The sequence below is a fragment of the Platichthys flesus genome, chromosome 13, assembly GCF_949316205.1.
Source record: "Platichthys flesus chromosome 13, fPlaFle2.1, whole genome shotgun sequence".
NCBI classification, from domain to species: domain Eukaryota; kingdom Metazoa; phylum Chordata; class Actinopteri; order Pleuronectiformes; family Pleuronectidae; genus Platichthys; species Platichthys flesus.
This window is the reverse complement of record NC_084957.1, coordinates 20,317,130-20,341,134: the sequence shown is the minus strand read 5'-3', so window position 1 is coordinate 20,341,134 and position 24,005 is coordinate 20,317,130. Positions and strand designations below refer to the sequence as shown.

Genomic DNA, 24,005 nt, shown 5'->3' with positions numbered 1-24,005 from the left:
GAAAAGACATGTGAGTGAGTGATGGACAGCCACAGGAAGTCACATCCGTGTGTCCTCCAGACAAATGAGTTACACGGCAGCCTCTGTTGCGGGCCTTTCTGCTTCATTAGGCGACTGCAGACAGCCAGGAATTAATGGAAAAGGCTAGTCAAAGGATCAGGAGACGTCCTCTCTCTGGAGGGACAGTAAAAACTGGAGTCTGCATCAAGGTTGAATGATGCACACCACAAAGAGACATTTGACAAGGCTGCCGACAACCAATGAAATATTTGCATTACTCATTGAAATATGAAATAACTTAAGTTGCACTCTGTAGAGTAAATGCATCCGCCAAGTGCTCTATCTCACAATGTCAATTCAGAATCGGCCCCAAAAATGTATTAATGTACAACGGCAGAAAAAGCTTACCCCTTTAAAAAAAAAAAAACATTTAAACCTGCTAGAAACAGAGTATTACTGTTACCGCTGCAAAGTATGCATACTCGTAAATATAAGTCAGATATCATATTCCTTATTCTTTTCATCAATTGCCCATAACTGCCCTGTCTCACATTGTTAAAGAAAGTGATTAAAAATGTACTGGATCAGCCCCGAAATGTTATGGGTTCTTTCTGCGCTCACGTCCACCAACGTTTGCTGAACTCTGGGCAGACAAAGACAAACTAACCAACCATCACATGGAGAGGGGTAAAGACCTAACCCCATTGGAAGAGGTTTTCTTGACTTGTTGTCACAGCCTGTCCATGACCACAAGTGCAGCCCTGTAAGAGTCTGATGACTCCTGCTGTCACTATCAACCTGTTTTTAACTGATAGGGTAGCATATCGTTTTATTATTTTTAAATACCTTACAAACACTTAAAAATGGAGACAAACTTCTAAACTGTTAAAGAACCAGGGACATATTAAGTGGCAGATTAGTGGTTCAGTAGTCAGCACCATCCCCTCACACCAAGAGGGTTGTGCCTTCGACCCTGCTGTCTGACACAGAAATAAAAACTGTCAAGGTCTCCGTTCTGCTGTGCCTGATTATCCCCACAGCCTTGGCTCCTCTCATCTGACAACACAAACCCTGCACCACTTTAACGCTGGAGAGCCAGGTATGATTTATTTAGCCGGCGAGAGGAGAGTTGTGATTACAACAGCGGAGGAGAGGACAGACGGAAAGCGTCTGAGTCCTCTGACCAGCGAAGCTGTGGTTAATCCTCCTCGGGTCCTCAGGTTTCCACTCAGGTGGGCTTTCACCAGACTTGCATCATCCACCCGGGATCCATCTGCTCTGGTTCATTGTTAACCTCAGGAATGATGTCACCCACATGCCCTCTGCGCTCCCGCCTTAACCCACATGGCGTGACAGCGGGACAGCATGGCAGGCAGAGAGATGACTGGAACCATCATGTCCACAACAGACATCCTCCCTGCCGAAGGGAACTTCAAACCAGACAGCGAGCCCCGAGTTATTAGGAGTTAAACACAGTGAAGCAAATCCAAAAATGTTGCTTTGAAGTGACTTTGAATATTTGGGGCCTATAGTCGTTATACTCCAATCTGACCATACTCCCGTAAAAGAAATATAACAAGATATTAAATCCGGCTCAGAAATGTATTTTTGGCTTATGAAAAAGGGTACTTTTTCACTGAAATCCGTGTGGCTTCTTGTTCTGAAAAATGTTGTAAATGGTAATTCAAGTCTTAGCAACTGCTTAAAGCGCTACACTAGGAGTCACATTCGCAAACACATTCATATATCGCATCCCATTCACACAGTGACAGCTCAGCCATCTGGGCAATTTAGGGTTTGGTGTCTTGCCCAAGGACACTTCGTCCCGCAGACTCAAGGAGATAGAGTTTCTGACTGCCGTTCTTATGATTACTGGTGGACCTGCTCAACCTGAGCGACAATCACCCAAAACATAATTTCTGAACATGACACAGATAGTGATTATATTGCAGACGAAACATATTTGTGATTGTAGTTGGGTGAAAGTCCCAAGAGACAGGGTTGAGTTGTTAGAATTTACCAATGTTCCATAGACTGTAAAGCTGGATGATATGAAAGCTCTTTAAAGTGAAGCTAAATTAACTCCGTAACCCACTGGTGGCTGGCTGAACTATAGCAATAACACAAACCTCCATATTAATCAGATGGGGCATGAACCAAAATTAAAAATAAAGTACACGTCAAATAAATTGACCTAAAGAAGGTTTGTGTCATTATAGGTTCACAAAGCTATTTTTGTGTTTGTATTTTCCGTGAAGTTTTTAATCAATCACTTGATAATTATAAGCAGATCTCTGTGAACGTCATTCAAGAAGTTCATTGGACCCAGAACTAAATACAAAGTCAGCGTTTACGTTTTTCTGGTTTAGGCGAAAGGTCACAAATTGCTCAGACCTGTGGCTGCAACCACCAAACACCAACAGGTTTACAACCACACAGGACACATACTGGAGGACGCCCCATTAAAACCTACTGACCCAAAAGAGCCAGAAAAGAAAAGCATGACACCACTTTGCTGTTAAAGCCTCCACTGAAAGCATTAACCTTTTCCTGTCTGAGGCCCTGCAGAGCTCATCAGCTGAGTGGCCAAAAATAAACAGCAATCCCAGCATGCCTCACAAGTTGCCATGGGTTCAAACAACAGGGAGGGGGAGGGTGGGCACGGAGGGTTGGTTGAAATCACATGGTGGTGGTGGAGAAGGGGGCGGGGGTAATGGCAGTTAGATAGGACAAGAGTTATAACAGAGTGATTCAATGCAGAGCAATGGGTTTGCGTGCTTGTGATATGACTGGGCAGAATCATCCAGGTCTTTTATTTCAGTCCTTCACCCTGTTGAATAATTGCCAGACTTCCATGGATGCCATCTCTAGTAAATATGCACAAACACACACGCACACACACACACACAATCCTTCCCTTAGTGTCGAGTCAAGTCAAGTCTATTTACAGAGGCTAAAATCTAAAGTTTGTCTCAGGGGTCACTATCCTCCTCAGAGTCCAAAAGAAGAGAAAAACGTTCAAATAAGTTCTGCCTTCAGCTTGTTTTGTTCTTGCATTTGCGATAAAATCGTGATATGATAAAATGAGATTTTCTAATCGCAACGTGCGCGATTAAAACGTGCGAAAGACAGTAGGGCACTGGGCTGCTGTCCTCATACGCAGCAAGAATGCCGCGGGACCACAAAACTCCTCTGATCAAGAAGATAGCGAAGCAAGCCTGCATCACCTACAGGGTTCTAAAGTCTTCGGCCGACGTGGCGGACTCACAGAGCGAGCTCATCCTGCTGCTGACCGCGGTGCGGGAGTTGCACCTGAAAATCGCTCCCCGGAAAAGCAAGCCGTGCTCCGGGGCGGCGGGGTTCCAGAGCCCCCCGGTCACCAACATGCACATCTGCGAGACGGAGTTGTTCAGCATGGGGGTGTTCCTGCTGAGGCCCGGCGCCTCCATACTGCTGCACGACCACCCGGACATGAACGGGAATCTACGGAGCTGTTGATCCGCACGCTGCACTTCCAGCGCATCCAGCTGGCCTGCCGCACGGACACAGAGCTTAAACTGCTGCTGCTCCACTGACTATAAAAACGCCGCTTTCCAACGCTTATATATAATAAAATGCAATTCAATGTGGAAGTAATCCAAGTATTCAGAATACGTTCCTCAGATTAGTTTATGTAACGGAATACGTAACAGATTACATTTTGGGCATGAATTCTGTAACGGAATACGTTTTGAAAGTATCCTTCCCAACACTGGAAATGTTACTGACTTGGGAGCAGTAAGACACCTATAATTTAAAAAATGTTGTTCTCTTATAACTTAGGAACTGTGTATGACTCTTAATGTTCCGATATGCATGTTGCGATTACTTAAATGCAGCCGTTTTCTTAAGTAAGACATGTTAAGCTCATATTACCTCTTTTCAGCCTCCCTCTGACACTCCTGTCCCTTTAAGGCCCACCTCATAGTCTGCTCTGATGGCCAATTGGCTCTCTGTTGTGATTAGTCAAGCACATGTAGGAAAGGTCGGCTCACGCTTTAACTGGCTTTTTTAGGGAGCGTGATAGACTAGCAGCTAGCCATGTATTATGCAAATGTAACACCGTTTCAGGAGCTTCAGTGTTTTCTGTTGGGAGAGGAGACTCTTTTACCACAGACTTTGGGCTTTTGGACTTTGCTGTATTTTTCCATTAACCCAAAATTATATTTGACAAACTAGAGGCAAGAAAAACTGAAACAGCATTATATCTCCTTTAAGAAACTTGGGAACGCTTCACAATAAAATAAAATTATTTTTCATGTTACTATGTTGAAGAATATAGAGAAATACGTTAGATCAGAATGCAGCATAAAACAAAGGGCAAAATACATTTGGGTCTGAAATCCAAGAAAATCCCAAATGGGCAGCGTTGTGGCAAATGAGCATTCCATCAAGAGAGAACTATGTGGGATCAAAGCTATTTTCAAAGGACACACACACACCTTGTATTAGGGTCATGAAAATGTCTCTTCTGCAAAAGGACAGATGTGTCTATAATCAGAAGAGCATCTTGATTTGTAAAATGTCTGTTGTAAAACATGCTACACATCATTGTGTTGTCGGTTCATTCCGTATCTTATCCACACCCACAGGTGTAGCAGTCAGTGTTTCCCACAGACATGCCCAGGCTTGTTCTTGAGACTGGCCACGTGTGTCTGTGAAAAGACTCGGACATGGATCAAGTATTTCCAAGTGGCTGAAGAGGACTTTTAACGCAGTTCACTGACTGACAGCCTTGTGCAGCTCTGCCTTCTTTTTCTTTCAAACTCTAACTTCCCCTGCAGCTACACAGGTGATGTGCTGATGCAAAGAAGTCAGGGTTTAAGAAGTGCCTGTCGTCTCACATGTGACATGGTCTGAAGATTCGGATCATGCAATCACACGGTCCACAAATGTTTTGCAGTTTTTTCTTTGCTGGGAAGAAGCTAACCAGAAGAGATCTATACTCATCTTAGACAATGTACAGGGTGTAACTGGACACTAAACAAAATGTTGTAGGAAATCATTCTAACTTTTTTAGTTCTCCTCCATTCTGTTTTAATATGATTCTGCTGTAGACATATTGTCTAGTTTAGAACTTTACCATGTGGTAAAAGCAAATGAATATTATTAAAATGATGATAGGGTATAATAATTATGGTTTAAAAGTCAGTGTACACTCAAATTTGAAGGGATGTCGGTCAAGATTTGTCCAAACGAATGATGTCCACATGAAAAGAGACACCACATGTCTGCTGCATCAGACCCCCCCCCCCCCCCCCTCTCTCGGGCAGAGTGTTGCACTACTAAACACTTTCCAAACCAGTCTCCAAGGCAACCTGGTGAACAGAAGACTGGGTACAGGCTGGTAGGAAAAACAGCCGTAGGAGGGTCATAACTGTCAGAGCCGACCCTATAATGACCCGCGTACCAGCTGCTGTCAACATGCTCTGGGCAGAGCAACAAGCGTACAACAGACAAATGTCCACAACGACAACAACCACAGCAACACAAATCTGGCTTTTTCACAGCCTAAACCTGCCATGATGGCACATACACTCCAGGAGAAGAGTGTGTGTGATCGCAAACAAGCGATGAGATAAACGTCTTTGTCCATTGGCGAGAGCATTGGCGTTGCAAAAGGGCCCATGTCCAAAGCAACAACTATTTTGTGAGAACCCACTTCAGTTCTATGATCGGCTGCAAATGTCAATGGAAAATAGACTGTATTCATGTAGCTCTTCTAGTCTTAACTACCACTCAAAGCACTTTACACTACAATGCGGCCGACACAGCCACCAGAGAGGCAATTTAGGGGTCAGTGTCTTGCCCAAGGACACTTCGGAATGCAGACTTGAGAAGCCCGGGGTTCAAACCACTGACGTTCCAGCTAGTGGAAAACCTGTTCTAAATCCCATCAAGACTGTAACAGCATCATAGTCAGCAAAAAACTAACAAGGCCCCATGCCATCCCCTTTCTATCAAAAGCTTTGAAATCTTAGAGGTTTGGTTGAAGAGTACAATGTCTCAATGCATGTCTGTGATGTGAGGGTAAATACTTTACAATTTGTATGTGTCTGCACAGTCTGCACTTTGATTATAGTTTTGATGCTAAAAGATTTGTTTGAAGATTGGAATGAATAACAGGATGCTTAGCTTGTGTGTTTTTTTTAAGCGTTTTCGGGACGTCTGCAGCTATTAGAGAGTTCTCAGTAAAGAAATGAGGGGAAATTAAGTAAGAAGCTGGAAAATAACAACAAAATATCCACACCCAGACTCCAACCAGGAACACTGAGATCCACGGTTGACACGCAACCTCATCATCGTGCCTTAGGCTAGGTTTTGTCTAAATTCTTCTATACTGGCTATAAAACCTGAGTTTCTTTTTCCAATACCTGAAAAGAGGAGTTGAAGAAATGGACAGTTATGAAAGTGATGTTTTTTCTGAACATAAGAACATTTTGAACTTGAATGAACCTGATTATGTGCATAGCATGTCTCCTTAAAGAAGATGCACAGAAGAGGCATTCGGCTTCCTGCATCTTTGCAATTTTCGGTTCTCTATGCTACAGACACATTTTGGTTGGTACTGAAAAAACTTTCTCCATTGGAAATCAGTCCCTCTTTAAGTACCTATTTAAAATCAACAAAAACAAGGGCTAGTTAGTTTTCAAAGGGACATTCAACATTTAAAGGAAGACAGAACTGTGTATTCTTTAAGGTTTTAGGGCCATTAGCTTTGCATTTTAACCTCTGCTTCCATCTTACCTACAATACTATTTCTTTCACAACTCAAACGCGGCCCCTGCCTCCCCCCTCCCTGCACGAGCAAACTTCTGAAGTATGTTTGATTTTCTGTATCTGCCTGGTAACACAGGCAGTCTCAGAGTCGGCGCTGCTTGCATTCAGGAGGTATTCCCATATGTTAGCGATGTGATGTGAAACCCTTGTAGCTTCAGTTCAGATTATTTTCCGTTTTTCACTATTAGCTGAAGGACTGTGTGTTGCTCTTCAGATCTGAAAACCACTATGCTGACAACAGGTAAAACATTGTCATCAATCTAAAACCTAAAGAATAAAACAGTAGCCCCTGATCTACTGACAGGAGTCATCAAACAGTCTCATCTAGCTGTAAATGTCTCTCTCTCTCTCTCCTGACTGCAGCCTAATGTGTTTTCAAGCCTATCAATGCTCATGGGAGTTTGCAAAGAGTCTGCCCGGCTACAGGAGGAAGTGCTTTCAGAAGAATCTGGCCCAATCACAGGCCTGGGTTCCCATCAGCTGGCTGAGGCTCATCGCTGTGGTCCAATCACGCAGCAGGATCTGTGGTCAGGTGACGGCTCAGACCGGCTCACAGTGTTTTGAAGCAGATGAAAACAAAAGCAAATTAGGCTGCGAGTCGTCTCCCAGCCAGCTGTCTCGCTGTGAGCACGATAGACAGGAGCTATGGAAGCCCGTGAAAGACAAACAGGATTTATTATCACTACCGCAACAAGTGTCTGTTTGTGTGTGAGTGTGTGATGAATGTGTGTGTGTGTGTGTGTGTGATGAATGTGAATGAATAAAAAGGGGTTGACGTTGAATAAAAACTGGCATTTAAAGTACAAACTTGATGAAAACAAATTTAGATTTATACTGTAAAAACATAGGAAATCGTACAAGGAGGACAAGTGTGTTTAAAAAGAGAAGGAAAACTACTCTCTTTACAACTCAACTATGAGAAGAAATATGTCTATTTCAGTCAATGTCACCATTACTGCTCACAAACTTCCATAAGTCCCCAACATTGGCACGGTTGTTGACCAATAAATCCACTGGAATAGGTTTTGATAATGCCTTTGTAAGAAAGATGCCTGTAGTTTGAAAAAGTTCTCCAACTGTTGAAACTTGGTCCTTGTGTCCTGTGGTTGTCTTGCTTCACCTAACTGCTGGCCTTTAGAAGACCTGCACAAATACAGACGAAAATGCCAATGCTCATCTAACACTGAGCATAAATGAGTCATTCTGACCTGTGCTTTTAGACTACTTCCATTAAAGGCTGAAAGCATTTGTTAATTTATGCAACAGAAAAACACTTGGTTATATTTCTTTACAATAGTTTAGTATTGTTTGCCTATACAGTAGTTTCCGAATCTGAAAAAAATAATCCTACATTTCTGCATCATGTGAAGAAGTAAACAGAATATATTCGGGTTTTGAGTGTGATGTCAATATTGACAAATTCCTGATAAAGTATAAGTCGTTCAATTAATCAGCTTATTGTGGGAAATATTCATCAGATTAAAAATAAAACTGTAGATAATTAAAAAACATGAAGTGGAAAGTCACAGGTTTTAAAATGTTAACATGCGATGTGCACTTGTCAAACGAAAGAATGCCTGACAGTGGTATTTCATAAACAACTGCGAACAGATTTAAATAGGGACATGAAATTCTGTGTGTAAATGAATTTTCAACAGAACATCTTAATAATTTTCTTCTAGGATGCTGTGTGCTTATTTGTCTCTATCCGCAGGACAAAGCTCCCCATCACTTTCAATAGGTGATTTAATTGATTCGGTGTTGAATACATTACAATACAAAATAAAAATCGATTATGTCAGTTGTCAAGAGATATTCCAAGCATGTAGAATGGAATCAGCTTCTTAAATGTGTGTATTAGTTGCTTTTCTATACTAAAAATTTAGTTTTGGCTCACTCCAGACTCAAAACTAACTGGCATCCCAGTGTGACTGGGGATATTTTGGTTGTTATGCAAACCCAAATCTGCCAGAAGATTAATGTAAATCTGGTTTAAGCTTAGCGTCTCAAATAGATACTGGACAATTCACCTGTCAGGCCTCCACCCACCCCCACGCACACTAATACTGGATAAACCCTACTTTAATTTGGCAGGATTGTACTGTGTATAAAATTAACCATGACTCTGCACCTTATTCTACATCTTAAATTGATATTTTGAGCATTTTCTGAAGAAATAACAATTCCAGAGCCATGTTGTCTTTTTGTTTGTTATGGAAGCAAAGACGAATGATTGGTACAGATGTTTCACAGACGTACTGACAGCACACATTTTTCCTCTAAACAAAAAAAACATAGCTGTGAACTAGGATGCAAGCTTCTCCCTAAGTTCAACGACGTGCCCCAAGACTCGGCTTAAGCTTTTACAGAGGACAAATAGCCCCCAACCATCCATTAGCAGCTTTGTTTTCTATGTCCAGATGGCCACCATACAGTAACCACCCCCCCCCCCCCCAAAACAAACACATACACACACAGTCCACCATGTCCAACTGTTTAAACTACAGACAGCTCAGACAGACCAACAACTGTTATTAAGAGTGTGGGCCAGATGGGGGAGTGTGTGCGTGCAGGAGGAGGGGCTATAATAAGCCAACATGAGCAACACTTGGTTATCTTGCAGGCTACTTTGTCCACTTCTTATTCAGTCACACTAACTGGGCCCAAAATCAATGACCAACACTCATCCCATGATTCATCTCAACCCTGGAAAATAATCTATTTCCTGAAGCTCTACATTCAGCTGTAACGCAAACTAATCACAGCTTCATGCACGTCTTTTATTTTCTGTTTTGTGTGTCAGCCTAATTTATGTTTTTGATTTACTGTAAAGGTTTCTTATGTCTGTGCTTACATCAATATGCCAAGCTATAATCTATTATTGATCCCAATAGGGGAAATTCAGGTATTACTTCATACTGTTACAAAAAAATAGAATAAAAATAAAAAAAAATAAAACTATTAACTTGTTTAAAATTGAATTAATCTTGCAATTAGATAATAAGGTAGTTTTATATATTTTGTGTAAATACCACAGGGTGTTCAGAATGATGCGTCTATTAATGTGAATATTGTCTTTTCTCTATATTTTTGTTTTGTATACTTGATAATTGAGAAAATGATTCTGTCTTCTCTCAATAGTTTAACTGGATAACAGCATTTTATAATAGCATGTGATAATCTGGATAATTCTGCTCATTGTATAAGTTATAGAGGACACACAGTTGACTAGACAAAACAACAAGTGATCATAACTTAAACATATAAAAGTAAAGTATACATTCACACATTACTAGACCTCCCCTCCATCCCCAAGTAGAGAACGAGGCACCCAGGTGGCGGCCATTTTGGCTCTAAACAGAGAGGCATTCAGTGGGTTTTTATCAGACAGGGGCAGCTCACAGATAACAGTATGAAGGGGCTGTTGTACAATTTGCTATCTAGTGCTGTGGGAAATCAATAAGGGTGGGGTCCTGGTCAGAGAGGGAGAGAGAGAGACAGTCAGAGAGAGAGACAGTCAGAGAGAGAGAGAGAGAGAGAGAGAGAGAGAGAGAGAGAGAGAGAGAGAAGGAGAGACAGACAGACAGAGAGAGAGAGAGAGAGACAGACAGACAGACTGAGGCATAAAACCAACCGAGAAATACGTGGCATGACTGGTGGCCTAGGAAATATGTGTATGTCTTTTAATGAGTTTTATTTTTTTATTAAATTATATATATACATTAGTTTTGATACACTTTATGATTTAAATATTATGATTAACCATAAAAAGACATTTCTAGAGTAAAGCTGCGCCACATTTTTTGTGTACATGATTTTTTTACTTTGGTAAAAAATCCCAACAGATACTACTGTGGTTTTCCGCTTTAACTTGAAGACTGGAATTACTGTTTCAATCACCGTAGTTAAAATGCTAAGAAAACCAGACGAGCCAGGGGACGGCTGACGTTCCTGCGCACTTCACACACAACCACTTGGCGGTGCATGTGCCTGACGACAACAACCATTCACGGTTTCCCGCTCAGTAGCGGACTTTCATTCTGACATACCATGCTAGATCGCCATGCATTGCTCAAGGGAAGTACATGAAAAATAACTTCCACTATCCCATGAACAAACCACCCACCAGGTTCACCCGCTGCTTCTTGTCTCCAGATTCATTGCGACATTTGATGTCAAGCAGGACCTGTGTTTGCTTAAATACAATTCCATTGGTGCCCCGATGTTCTGATTTGTAACATCGGATGGATCGGCTCTTCTTTTTTTCTGAATGATATGTTTTCCTGAATCTTCTCTGTCTGGATTTCAGCTCTGGTCACATGGACGTAGAGTATTTCGACTCGTCAGCAGTTTTAACATGATTGATATGACACACGGGAAATATTCAGCATCTGGAACCAAAACAAACATCTGTCCATCTCACTGGATATTAATAATCATAAAAACTGCTCTCCGTAGGTGAAGCTGGATTTTAGAAACCTGCATTGTGTGTCTGCTGGTCAGTGGGTCAGCAGCAGCAGAGCAGCAGCAGAGCGAACACAAAGGGATGTTTGTCCATAACAGGAGCCAGAAACAACTGAATTAAACCCTGAGACCTACAACATCTTCTCCACTCAGAGAAACAACCTCAACTTCAAAGTTTCAGGCATTTATCAGATGCTCTCCTCCACAAATTTGTATAATGAGAAACAATGGATCTCACAGTTTAAACTACAGGGACCTAAAAACACAAGGCTCAGAGTTCCATGAGAATTATCGCAGAAGAATGGGAATCAAACAGGAAACCCTCGTTGAGTTAAGGTCCCATTTTACTAACTGACGGACTCAAATATAATGGAAATTCAACTGCACATGTCACGTGCAAGTATTGACAGCTTTGTTTGTTTGGGTTTTTTAAAGCAGTCAAAGACATATGAGGAACAAAGAGGAGACATAAGAGAGGGAAGGAGGCGACATAAAAGAGGAAGATGACAAGGAAGAGGAAGGAGAAAAGAGGAAGGAGAAATCAGGTCAGTCAGACTGGGAGATTTGACTGAAATTTACAGACTGACCTCGCTCATAGGGGGAAAAAGAAGTTCCATTGCTAAAATTAATTTTTATTTTGTTATTTTAATATGCTTCTGTCTGGAATCCATCACCAACGTCTCCCCTTCCTCCTCGCAGCAGTGGTGGAGATTGTTAGTGTGACTAACTAATCTTAATTATAAACATGAACATGTTAAATATCAAAAAGAAAAACTATAAAAACTAAACAAGATCATGGATCGGACGAGAATTGAAATGCAACATTTCAAAGTACACAGGTTTTCAAACATGAACGTGCGGAACACTGGTTCCGGATGTTTTCCGGATTATGTCTTTCAAATATGAAGATCACAGCAGGAGATTGTTCTCAGTTCTCACGTCAAACACGTTCACAACAACAGGACAATCCCCGGTACAGTCAGGGGAGGGGTGGAGCTTGGGTAGAACTGCAGAAGGCAGGACATGATGTATAAATTCTGGGAAATCACATGTTTTTTTTTTACAGCACACTTACACCAGAATTGCCTTTTATCATCAAAAGCTCTCTGATCTCGTTGTCTTTTCAATTTGTCGTCTTCTACATGTTTGGTTCCTCTGTATTCCACATGAGCACACCAAGCCATTTTACACACAAACACCCCCGCTCGAAGATTTCAGGAAAATGTCCGGACTTGGGTGCACGTCTGAAAGCTGCTTTAGTCAAATCTTTCTTCTTCTTTGTTTTCTTGTTCCCCGAAGAAAATGTCTTAGTCAACAGACACAGTGAGGAGCTGTTAATACTCTCAGTCCCTTCAGCATCACTGCCTCAGAGCTACAACAACAAACCATCTGTTTGCACTGTCTGCATGTGTCCACAGCTCCAGCCAACACCACAGTAACACAGACTGGGAGTTATCCCACGGTAGAAACCAGCAGACACAAAACCATGATCATCAAGAAGGGATCCTTTGTTAATGGTGAAGAGTTTTTATAGAGAAGAACAAACACAGAAACGATGCTGTCGTTATCGTTTCCATTTCAGTTCTGAGGTCATGTTCTTTTTTTACAGGTTGACTGAAGCTTTTCCACAAAATACTCCTGTGAAGTTTCCAGAATCTCATGGGTGTTAAAGCTCTTCAATCCTAGCGGTTAGTAAAATTTAATTAAATTAAGTATGACTAAATCAAATATTTTCATACTTCTTTTCTAGGAATGATGTTAAGTAAAAAATAACAATAACATTTTATGCCATCGATGGATTGTGACGACCTTTAAATCACGCAGGACTAATGATACTTTAAAGTTAATTTCACACATTTACCCAATCCGCTATTTCATAAGATGAATCTTCGCTGCCAGGCACAGGGGATAAAATCATATTGTACGACATATATGATGAGTAATTACACATTTAAGCTCAAGAGCAGCTGATTAATGATGTTTTTAGACTTCTTGTTCTTTATCCTGATCACTGCTTCCTCTTCCTCTCAGCATGGGCCGTTTTATGAGGGATTACAGCCGCCTTCCATCAAACCACCCAACATCAACGTCCTCAACAGGCACGTGACCAGGGTCAAGGAGGAAGAGGAGGAAGAGGAGAAGGAGGGACGACCTCGGCTTCCTGTGCTGCTTATTTCCACCTCCTCCTCCTCAACCACTCCAGTCCATCCCAGCTAAAGCCTTCTTCCTCAACTTATTAATCCCAACATCTCTGGGCTACTGCTCTGGCAGGGAAGCATCCTGACCTTTGCATTGCACATCCAGGATAGGCTAAAAAAAATGTGGGAGAGGATTTCCCACCCTATCTTCCACCAGGTTCAGGAGCAGGCCTGAGTGGCTGGTTGGGCTGATAGACGAGGAAGAGGGCAAACCTCTTCTCACCTCTCCTCAAAACTGGTGTGATCTAAGGCTCCTACTGTGAACTTGCCGCATCATGTCCAGGGTTTCAGAATCGGTATCGCAAAGGGAAGATTGTATCGGGACATCTCTGATCAAGTTTTAGACTGCGGGTCAAGCAGAAAAAGTATAAAATGGGAGCCGTTAAACTGTTTCCTAAGAACAAACCCTGCAGGAGTTAAGAGCTGAATGTGTCTCTTTCTACCTTTTGTATTAAAAAAATAAACGAATAAATGACGAGCGAAAAGATGACAAATTGGAAACAAAACACAGAAATCCTGCAGCTGAAGTGTGAATGCATGAACAGAGGATCACCAGCAGCTGCAGCAGCAGAGTCACTGCATCAGTCCACACAGTGAGCATCAAAGAACATGACCCAGATACTGTCTGAGGCTGTGTCTAATTTTAACTTCACTGTATAGCAGGCAGAGCTGGTCACTGCTAACCCACTCATTAGCAAAGAATGTGGCATTTGTGCAAGTAGAGAGATCTGTGTTATAACTTCTGTAATCTATGATACTTGTGGGTATCTTTGTGTTTTTTTGCGATAAAAACATCAAAATATAGTATCTGCTATCATGCTCTACATATTGCTGTAGATGCACAGGCAGTTCTTTCACTTTACGTCTTGCAGATTCCCTTCTTTACTGAAACTTTTCTGACTTGTGCTTTAAGACGAATGAACAGCTCACACCATTATCAAGCAATTTAATCAAGATAAACACTATATCTAAAATTGTGCGGCGATATTTCTAGCGATCAATCTACTAAGAGGGTTTTGACCACATTGACGCTATAAATACTGATAAAAAGCAGCTGGAGCTGTAAGAAGATGTCGTGGTAAACATTTACAACCATCGGAGAAAAGCGTTTAAATCTCAGCTTTGATCAAATTTGAAGTGTTTCCAGATCCTTGCACTCATAGCTCTTAAATCTTGGTCAGAACATTATTTACTGTGAAGAGAAATCACTTTGGTGTCTGGTGTCAAGTGAAAAGATTCAGTATTTGTTCGTCTGCCACTGAACACAAGTGCGTGGAGACATAAAACTCCCCCATTAGAAATCGTGACACAGCCGAGTTCCTGTTGCTGCTATCAGTGGCGGAGCTTCCACTTCTTCCGATTGGAAAGGTCACAGTAAGTTTTGACTGTAGGAAAAGTTCCCGGTGGTGACCTGGCTTGCTTCAACGCCGCTGCCGCTGCTGCTGTTGTTGTTGTTAGTCGTGGCCGCGCTTCATTTCCTGGGCCGTGAAAGGTCACAGCAGACACGGCGAACATTCAAGTTTGTATAGCCGGAAGGTTGGTGAGCCAGCTTTGCATGAGTCTATTCCCTATGACAGCTTTGTAGTTCCTCCACTTTACAGACAGGGAGTCGGACTATAAATACCTCCAATAGAACTGCAATAGGTGCAAACAATAGAAATTGTGTTACTGTAAGACGACGGATTTCGGCTGATACTTAATAATTTGACTAATCTATTATTTGTATCTATTATTTTAACATACCCATTTCTTTATATAGATTGAGTGTTCTTTTTAGGATGCTAAAGCTGAAAAACGTACATAATGAACAAAACTGTCAATATTTAATTTGCCTCTTCTTCTAAAATATAAAATGTTTACAACTTTTTTAATTTAAATAATTATATGTTGCATATTTACGAGCCCTGGATTTATATTTGTAATTTAGTCTCTAAAACTTAAAATTTTAATAAATTTAGAGACTAGTTGCAGGCTTGATTTCAACAATCATGGGAATCCAAAACTGGAGACTATTTTACAGTTTTTCAGTGTTTGCCATTTATTTATTTTTATCGCAGAGCCTCCACAAGAGGAAACATGGTTTAACTTATGTAATCGATAATTTGTTGATTCATTGATAGAATAAGTAAAGAATATCAAATGTCATTGCAGGATTGAACGTATTTTTTTCTATTGTTTCGCACCTATTCCAGTTCTATGGTTCATGTATGTTTCTAATGCTCCAGATGTGGACGCTGTGTGGTAGAAAGCTCATAACGTGCACTTAGACACACGTGCACCAGGCACATGGTGGCGTGCGCTCAGTGAAGTGCTGCGCTGCGTTGAGTTGAGTTTCCTCAGGGAGCTGCAGTGATGCTGCTCTGCTGATGACTGGCTGCTGGTGGAGAGCCACACCCAGACAACAGGAACAAAAACAAGCATCTTTCCTGTGATAAGGTCGGGATGAAGAAAAGCACAGGAAATGAAACGGCTGTTTTTTATCTGTACATCATTTGCACTTTATCTCCTGTTTCCAGCTCCTCGAATATGAGGCTTTCCCATGAGAAGGATAATCAATAGTTGCATTGCTGCTGCCGCTTAATCAGATCGAAGCAGTAGTATTACATCACACCCACTCTTACTTCTCTTCACTGGTTTCCTGTGAGATCAACAACAAAATGAACTCATCAGCATCAGAACAAGTCTTACTGGTGGTTATTGAGTAACACGGGCACTCAGCCTTCATCTGCAGTGCTCGGTAATCTAACACTGAAGTCTCCCTGTAAACTCTCAGGAAGGCCTTGAGAAATAATCTCATAACATTTCAAAGACCGACTTTAAATGGTGAGAGGTCTATGATCACAATACAGTGCATCAGACAGTGAGGGAGGGATCTGCCTTCACACTAGAGCCTGACCCAAATGGATGCTTGGGGGCCGATGCCAATATTAGGGAGCAGCGCAATTCTGATACTGAAATCTCTGTTGCTGTATTTGAAAGAAAGATTTTCTCCATTTAACTTGTATTTATTTCAAGATTAAATCTTGAATGTAATAATCCTACAACATTCATCTTTACATGAATTCACACTTGGAACATAAACATAATATAGTACATCAAATATAGAAATCAATATTTGTTATGCTTCACTTGAAGATAAATCCCACAACATGCACTCAGCAGGATTTACCCGGTGCCTCAAGATCTCACTTTCTGAACTGCAGAGACGCTGCGTGTGGAAGCCGGGTTGTGGTTTTCTAATCTCACCATCACAGCAAAGCCACCAACTTCTCGTCACTATACTGATGACTTCCGCCGTTTCACTACTTCCTCACAAACATTCACCCGCTCTCTCTGCCGCCACCCACAAGACGAGAGCGAACAAACTTCACCTTTCAGTTCCAGGGACATTTAAAAACAGATCAGTTTTGGCTTGTTTCCTCGTTTTTGTAAACTTGAACACAGCCCGTCTCCGTGAGGCTGAAACAGCTGCAGCTGTGGTTTGGAGCAGAGAAGCTCAGTAAGTCATAAATGGGTTAAACCATTTCCTCAGAGAGGGGGATTCCCAGCCCCACATGCTGAGTGTGGTCTCACCCCCCAGAGTTAAAAAAATTCCTGTTACCTCTTTCAGCTCTAATTTAATTTCTCTTTCACCGCCCACTGCTTAACGGTAACGGAAACACTGGGACCCTTGACCTCTTTAATGAAGCTGAGGTAATTCCTATTGTTTATTCATTTGATTGAATTCATTTACATTTTTCAGTCACATTAATTGTGACTGAAATAGCCTCTTGTCTAAATTAACTAATATATATATATATTTATACTTCATTAATAACATTTTCATAGGGCTACCAAACTGCAGATGGATTTTCTATCAATAGATACTGTAGGTCATTGCTAGTAGTTAATAGTTTGTTTCCTCCAGTTTGCTATAAGTGCACGACCAGCTGAGGTGTTGCAGCACAACATTGCAGGTGACATCTTTTCTGCCGTTCTGTGCAGCAGGACCGGAAAGGCGAGCATGAACCTGTCTCGAGGCGGATTGCCACGCGACTACCAAGTAAATGGAAATGCACCGAAAATGGTGGCAGATGAATACAGATTTAAAACGTGCAGGCAGCTGTTTGCACTTAAAGAGTTTGAATGTCGAGAACTTGATCAAAGATAATGTGGTTGTTTTTTTTAAGCGTGTGAAAACCAGTTTGAGATATTTAAGAGTTCAATGGGAACTTTTCCAAACAATGTGGAGGTCACCAAGGTCCGTCATCCTTTTCTCAATGGCAACTAAACAAAAACACATTGGTGATTAAAGGGTGAATGCTTCTCTCTTTCTTGTGGTTCCTCTTTTCCTTACTATATCTCCATACCTCTTTCTACCCCCCCCCCCCCAACCTCTCATCTACTTTATTTTCCATCCCAACAGCTGCTGTCAGCGCACAGCTGCATCCAGTCGCACTCTGCAGTCGGAGAAGCCCGAACCAATCGGTAAGAGTTTGGCATCAAGTGCACATGTGCAGACACAAACACATAGGGCAAACATTTTTGAGTCAGATGTTTGCAAGACAGACTTTTCAGAAAGAAGAAAAACTAAAAAAAATTAAAACTAAAAAAGGAAGACCTTGGTTCTTCCTCACTCAAACTGCCATGGAACATGTGGTTATGAATCACCGAATCCTGAGGAACTAAACTCAAAATGTCAAGGTTAATTTATGTTCCAGTGCATCTGAGCGTTCCCACAATCACTTGTCCCTCGCTTTGGATGAGAGACGCATTCATCCTCCACCAAACCAGAATTATGCACAAGTAAAACAGACCGGAGCAAACCTTAGAGCCAATCAGGATGGGATTTCAGAGGTACCCAAAACACAAAATATCTGACCAAGTGCATCCACTCCGCCATTACTGCACTTCATTATGATCATTAGACGTTTCTCTGTGAGATAACGGCAGACGTTCCACGACTGTAAAATCGGATTCAACGCGACACTCGTCTCGGCCTTGGATTCGCTCCGTGCTGCTGGTCACTTGTGAAATCCTTGGTGGCCCAGATGCAGTAGACCGTCACACTGTGTTGTGAACAGTGACGCTGCGTTGAACATGTGTAAAATAGTAATAAGACTATAAAACCGGGTTGTTCAGCTGTCAACACATTGCCGCTAAAACTCCTGGATGATTGTTTGCTCGTTTGTCAGCAGGATTACACAAAACCTGCTGAACACGTTTCCACAAATCTTGGTGGAAAGATGGGACATGGTAGAAGAAAGAAAGGATTACCAATCATCCAGGGAATAATTCATGAATCTTGATGAAATTAACAGTGCCTATTTAGAGGACTGATGTCTATGAGTTTGAGCAATTTGTGGCAGCTGGATTGAATTCAAGTGGACTGTTGGGCCTTAGTGAAGGTTTGAGCTCTACCTAGCACCGGGCTGGGTTAATTCAGATCATCATGTGTGAGCGACGTCCACTCAACAAAGAGTCATTTTTTCATTGCAGTAGTTAGGAGAACATTTCCTTCAGCTGAATCCACTCTGAGATCTGAAAGCCTTTCTCATATGGTGAGGACACAAGATTATATGTTATTTACTTTGCACATAGTTTACATGAGCCTCAGCCCATAACCTGCAGTGCAAGAGCAAAATTAACTATGTCTACATGTCCACGTTGTTTTGTGACAAGTGACAGAGCAAAGTCTGATTATGACGACTTAAAAAATTACGTCCACTACGTCCATTTCTGAGAATTTTGGTTTTAGCTAGTTATTTGATGTTATAGAAACGGCTTGAAACATCATGATTGACAGCTAAGACTGGCTCATGATTGGTCAGGCACATGTATTTGCGGGGCCTAAATACAGGGATTCCAATCCCCAATTGCTACTGTACAGACTCTGTGGGTTAGGGCTATGTTCATACCCAGGATATTTTGGCTTCATTTCTGAGTAGTGTGAGGAAGTGGAGACCATCTTTGTTTACTATGACTTCTCAATGATTCAATATATGGCAGTGTATACAACAAGCATCAACATTCAAGTGGTAAGTAAATCTGGTAATCCCAAGATTGCACATATAAGTCGACGATTAAAGCCAATTAAACCAGTATATGCTGACTTTTTAAACCTCACATGACCCACTACATCCCACGCCCAGAGCTCAGTGCAAAACCTCAATATTTATGTTTGAAATAAACCTATAATAACTGTGGTAGCCATGATGTTAAATAACCTTCGCACAGCAAACGAGAGCCAATCACAGCTTTGATTCGCAAGTTCTGGAACATAAATATCTACGAGAGGAGCCGTCCAATGGCGTGAAAGCTTCCAGTTCATTACCATGGAGACAGTTCCCACTGCCGCCATCTGTGACATTAACGTGACTTAAGTCCAAACAAGCCATTTTTCCTGCAGCAGACACCAGGAAAGTACAGACACACACAAAACACACAACTTCCTCTCACGAGTGCTGCATATTTCAGAATGATCTAAAATAGCTCAGTCTCGCAGGAAGAGATCCAGCAGCTCTCTTCTTTCCATCTGCTCTGGTTTCTACCAGGCAACAGCAGGAGGATGTCGCTGCTCCTCTCTGATGCAGGCGGCAGAAGCACCAGGTGTCCATCAAATGCCTTTTCCACTGTATGAGTGTGTGCATGTGAGTGTGTGTGTGTGTGTGTGTGTGTGTGAGTGTGAGTGTGTACATATGTGTGTGTGTGTGTGAGATGGGATGAACAGGCCTATCCCTATAAATGCAGCAGACAGCCTCTCCGGCGGGAGGCCTGCTGGGCAATGATGTGCACAAATGCGCAACGTAACACCGCCCATCCAATGGCTCACAAGTCAGTCAGCGTGGTGAGGGCTGTCATGCATGGATGGGGCTGGACTGGTCAGTGCAAAGCAACGCGTCCAGTATGTGGAGAAATATTTGACTGGGGTGTGGATGCGGAGGAGGAGGGAGGGAGGGAGGGAGGATGGAGGAGCCTTGATGGGACCAGAGTGGCTGCGCAGGGATGATGGTGGGGAAATGGAATCAAAAATAACGAATGGATGTGCAGCAGTGAGAGATAATCCAGTCCAGACTGCACCGCTGAAGGAGGGGATGTGTTATAATAAACCTGAGACTGGAGGGTGGGTCGGGGGGGACATCAATGCATGTTTGTGCTTCAGTTTCCGCCTTCGCACACACGCACACACATACACACACACAACACAACACACATACACACACACACAGAGAGATGAGGCAGACACCAACCTTGTACACTTGTCCATAGGTGCCATTCCCCACTACCTCCACCAGCTCGAAGATCCCAGCAGGATCCTGGATTTAGAAAACAGACAAATAAGAATCACTGGATGGAATTAATTGATTCCCTGTTGTAGCCTAATGACATCGGGGTGAGTTGGATGTGTGCACCGGCAGAGCCCGGCTCTCTGGCCTCCCATGCCAGCGGATATAAAGACAAAGAGGAGTCCCCTCCTCTTATATGATCGTGTGATGGTTCCTGTGTAAAATCAGCGGATCTGTGGGGTATAAATGTCCGGGGGAGAAGCACTCACCCGCAGAGAAGCTAGGTCTATGTCCACCAGACTCTTAGCTGGAGAGTCGTTCGCCATTTTCGTTTAAAAAAAAGCGGAGCTAAATCAGGGGAATAGCGGCGTGTGTTCGATTCTCCTTCAAGCCCGCGGGGCGAGTCTCATCCTCGGGTGGGTTTAGACTTAATCCCGCCGGTGGTGATCTCCGTCCCAGCCGTGTTTTTCCCTGTAATCCCGGTGTGAGGCTCCTCTGCTGCCGCTGCCGCCGCTGCTACATACCGAGCGACTGCCGGAGCCCCTCTCTCTCTCTCTTTCGCTCTCTCTCTCTCTCCCTGTTTGAGTGGCTGTCTCTCTACCTCGATTCCCCGCCCTCTCTCTCTCTCTCTCTCTCTGTCAACAGCCCTCCCCTCTCTCTCTAGCTCTCTCTCTATGACAGGGGCAGCTCTAGAAGATCTGGGGCCCTGAGCAGAAAGTAGCTGCTTGCAGACATGCACCAAACTTCCAAGTGAACGCCACTGTCCGACTGAGAGACTCCGGACTTTCTGAGGACTTTCTCCGCTCGCTCCCCAGGTGGAGAGCTGCGATCCAATAAACCTCCGAATTACAGACCCCCCCCAGTCGGAAGTTGCAACCAGAACACCGGAGGAACCTCACAACCCTCGACTTGAAAATCCAAGATGGCCCCTCCGTGGATCAACAGTAGTGAAAGCAATACTTCGTATCGTTCATAAGCACATCTGTCATTAACATTAATTGGACATAGTACTGTCCAATTGCCTCTTTGGACGTTTTAATAAGGCGTTAGTATGAGTGAAATGCTAGGTAATTTGCACTGCAACTGCAACGGCATCCATTCTGTTTATTCGGGTGTGACATCATTCTGAGCTCCAAGCATAAAGTCTTTCAGACATGCACGGGAATCGGCACAATCCCTGCACGTTCTCCTGTAGAGGTGTATCTGTGAACGCAGACTGACATCACTTCCTGCCTTTTCCTGCTGCCACCGGCGGTTGCTGTTAGGAACGCGTCTGTGCAATCGTCTGGACTTGAAGGATCTGTTATGTCATCAACATCTGTTAACTGCAGCTACATATAAAGATGGCGAAAACATCTCTTCAGCCCCCTAGTGGCTGGCTGCTGTATAGTTCATAATACTATATATATATAAAAGGCCATTTAAATAAATCAGTGTTTTCTAATGGTGAAAAATACATTTCCAAATCTAGGTCTCCTCTCCCCGTTTTCCTTGCAAATCCTTCTCTCCATGCCTTTGTTTGTGTCCCCTCCTGTTTCCCTGTCGGACGGATACCCAGCAATTAGAGCATGGCAAGATGGAGAGTGATAAATATTTCAGCAGCACTGTCACCGCTGTGCCGCTCTGTCCGTGATATCCACACAGGCGGGACTCAAAACCTGCTGCCTTCACTCTCACATGCCGCTCACCACTCATACTCACATCAGGCGACATGTGCAGATAACGTATCATGTGCTGGTCAGATCAGCTTCTTCCTCTCCAACTAGATGAGTTGGTTAAATGGTTCGATTTTTATGTTGATACTGTTGAACGTGAGTTACCCATCAGGTCTTTGTTTTTACAATAAGGTTGGTTTGAAATAATTTAACCTTCTCCCCATTATTTTCAAATTAATTTAAAGTCATTTAAAAAAGCTGCTATGATTTCATATGTAGCCTCAGCTTTATTTGTCAATAGTTGCACCTCCTCAAATTAGTTAAATAAAAGCCATTTTTATATATATATATATATCTGTGGCATATCACAAAGAAAAAGACATTTAAACATCACAGTTATTACAATATTTAAAAATAAAGACCCCCTCCCCCCCCCCCCCCAAACAAGTAACACATGATACCAAACCAAATTATTTCATCTTCAAAAGATTCTGTCATTGTCAAAATTATACAGTCAAAGTGCAGACTTTGGATAACCATCATTCTCACATTTAGATGTTCTCGTCTTCATCCAAACCTCTAAATTGACTTTAGTGGCATGGGACCTCATCAGGGAGTCAGGTGATCTTAGAATTTAAGGGGGTTCTCACAAAATAGTGAAATCAACCGTTCTCTGGGGGCCCCTCTCACCTCGGGGTCCTAGGTAAAGCTACTGTGTAAGATGAACGGAAATAAAGAAACACCAAGAGAACTTTGTTGTATTTATTGCTTTAGCGTACATTGTTAGTTTATTTGATTGTTTGTTAGTTAGCAGGATTACACAATATCCCCTCAACTGATTACCATGACAGTTCACTTTCTTCAACATTGTGTGTCGTTTTCCTTGATGTCTGAGAGAACAACTGATTGATTTTTGTAAAGAATCAGGATGTTTCAAGGATTGATATTTAGAAGTGTGTGCATTTGGTGCAAATCTCATTCAAATCCAGTTTTATAAGGGGGATGTTGGCTCCTGTCAGAGTTTTGCACTCTAATGTGACCCATTACAGTCATCATTTATTGTACACTGTGAAAAGGAGCAATGACTCCAGAATATTTTGTGTTTATAGTTATCTTTGGCTCAATAAATATTTAAAAACAAGACATATTAAGATGAACCAGCCTTAGCAAATAACAAAAAAAGCCTCCACGCTGATGCCCTTGAGCAAGTCTGTTTTCTTATCCAGTAAAACATGCCAGGACTAAGGGGGTGACACTGTGTGAAAGCAAAACAGGGTGGTGATTAAACACCGCACAACGCTCAGCTGACTTCTCCCATACAAAACCGAAAAAAAGGGGCAGGCTTGATACTGAAACAGTTCCAGAAGCAGCAAAGTTCAAGAATAATATAGTTTAAATTTAAATTGTTGGCCCTTTTTATCTATTTCCACTTGTGTGTTTGGTGCCAGGTATAAAATATTATAAAAACATAAACCACACCCCTGACAAATGCAATCCAAGCTTCTATGTGCCTACAATCTGCAGTGTTGACCGGACGTCAGAACATATTGGATGTGGTGCATGAATGTGTTGAAGCTGTTTGAAAAGATGTTGTCCTCAGAAGA

General features: G+C 42.3%; 1 protein-coding gene across 7 annotated transcripts in view; it reads right to left on the bottom strand.

Annotated features, from left to right (window-relative positions):
- The window catches only part of LOC133967561 (mitogen-activated protein kinase kinase kinase kinase 4-like), an 86,187-nt gene extending 64,905 nt beyond the window's left edge, over nt 1-21,282 (bottom strand). For all 7 annotated transcript variants that reach the window (XM_062403091.1, XM_062403094.1, XM_062403092.1 and 4 more), the window contains exons 1-2: nt 21,016-21,282; nt 20,711-20,776 (exon numbers count right to left, since the gene is read on the bottom strand). In XM_062403091.1, the coding sequence (XP_062259075.1) occupies nt 20,711-20,776; nt 21,016-21,072 (123 nt within the window). In that variant the 5' untranslated portion in view covers nt 21,073-21,282. The remainder of the gene's footprint in view (nt 1-20,710; nt 20,777-21,015) is intronic.
- Nucleotides 21,283-24,005: the final 2,723 nt, after the last annotated feature.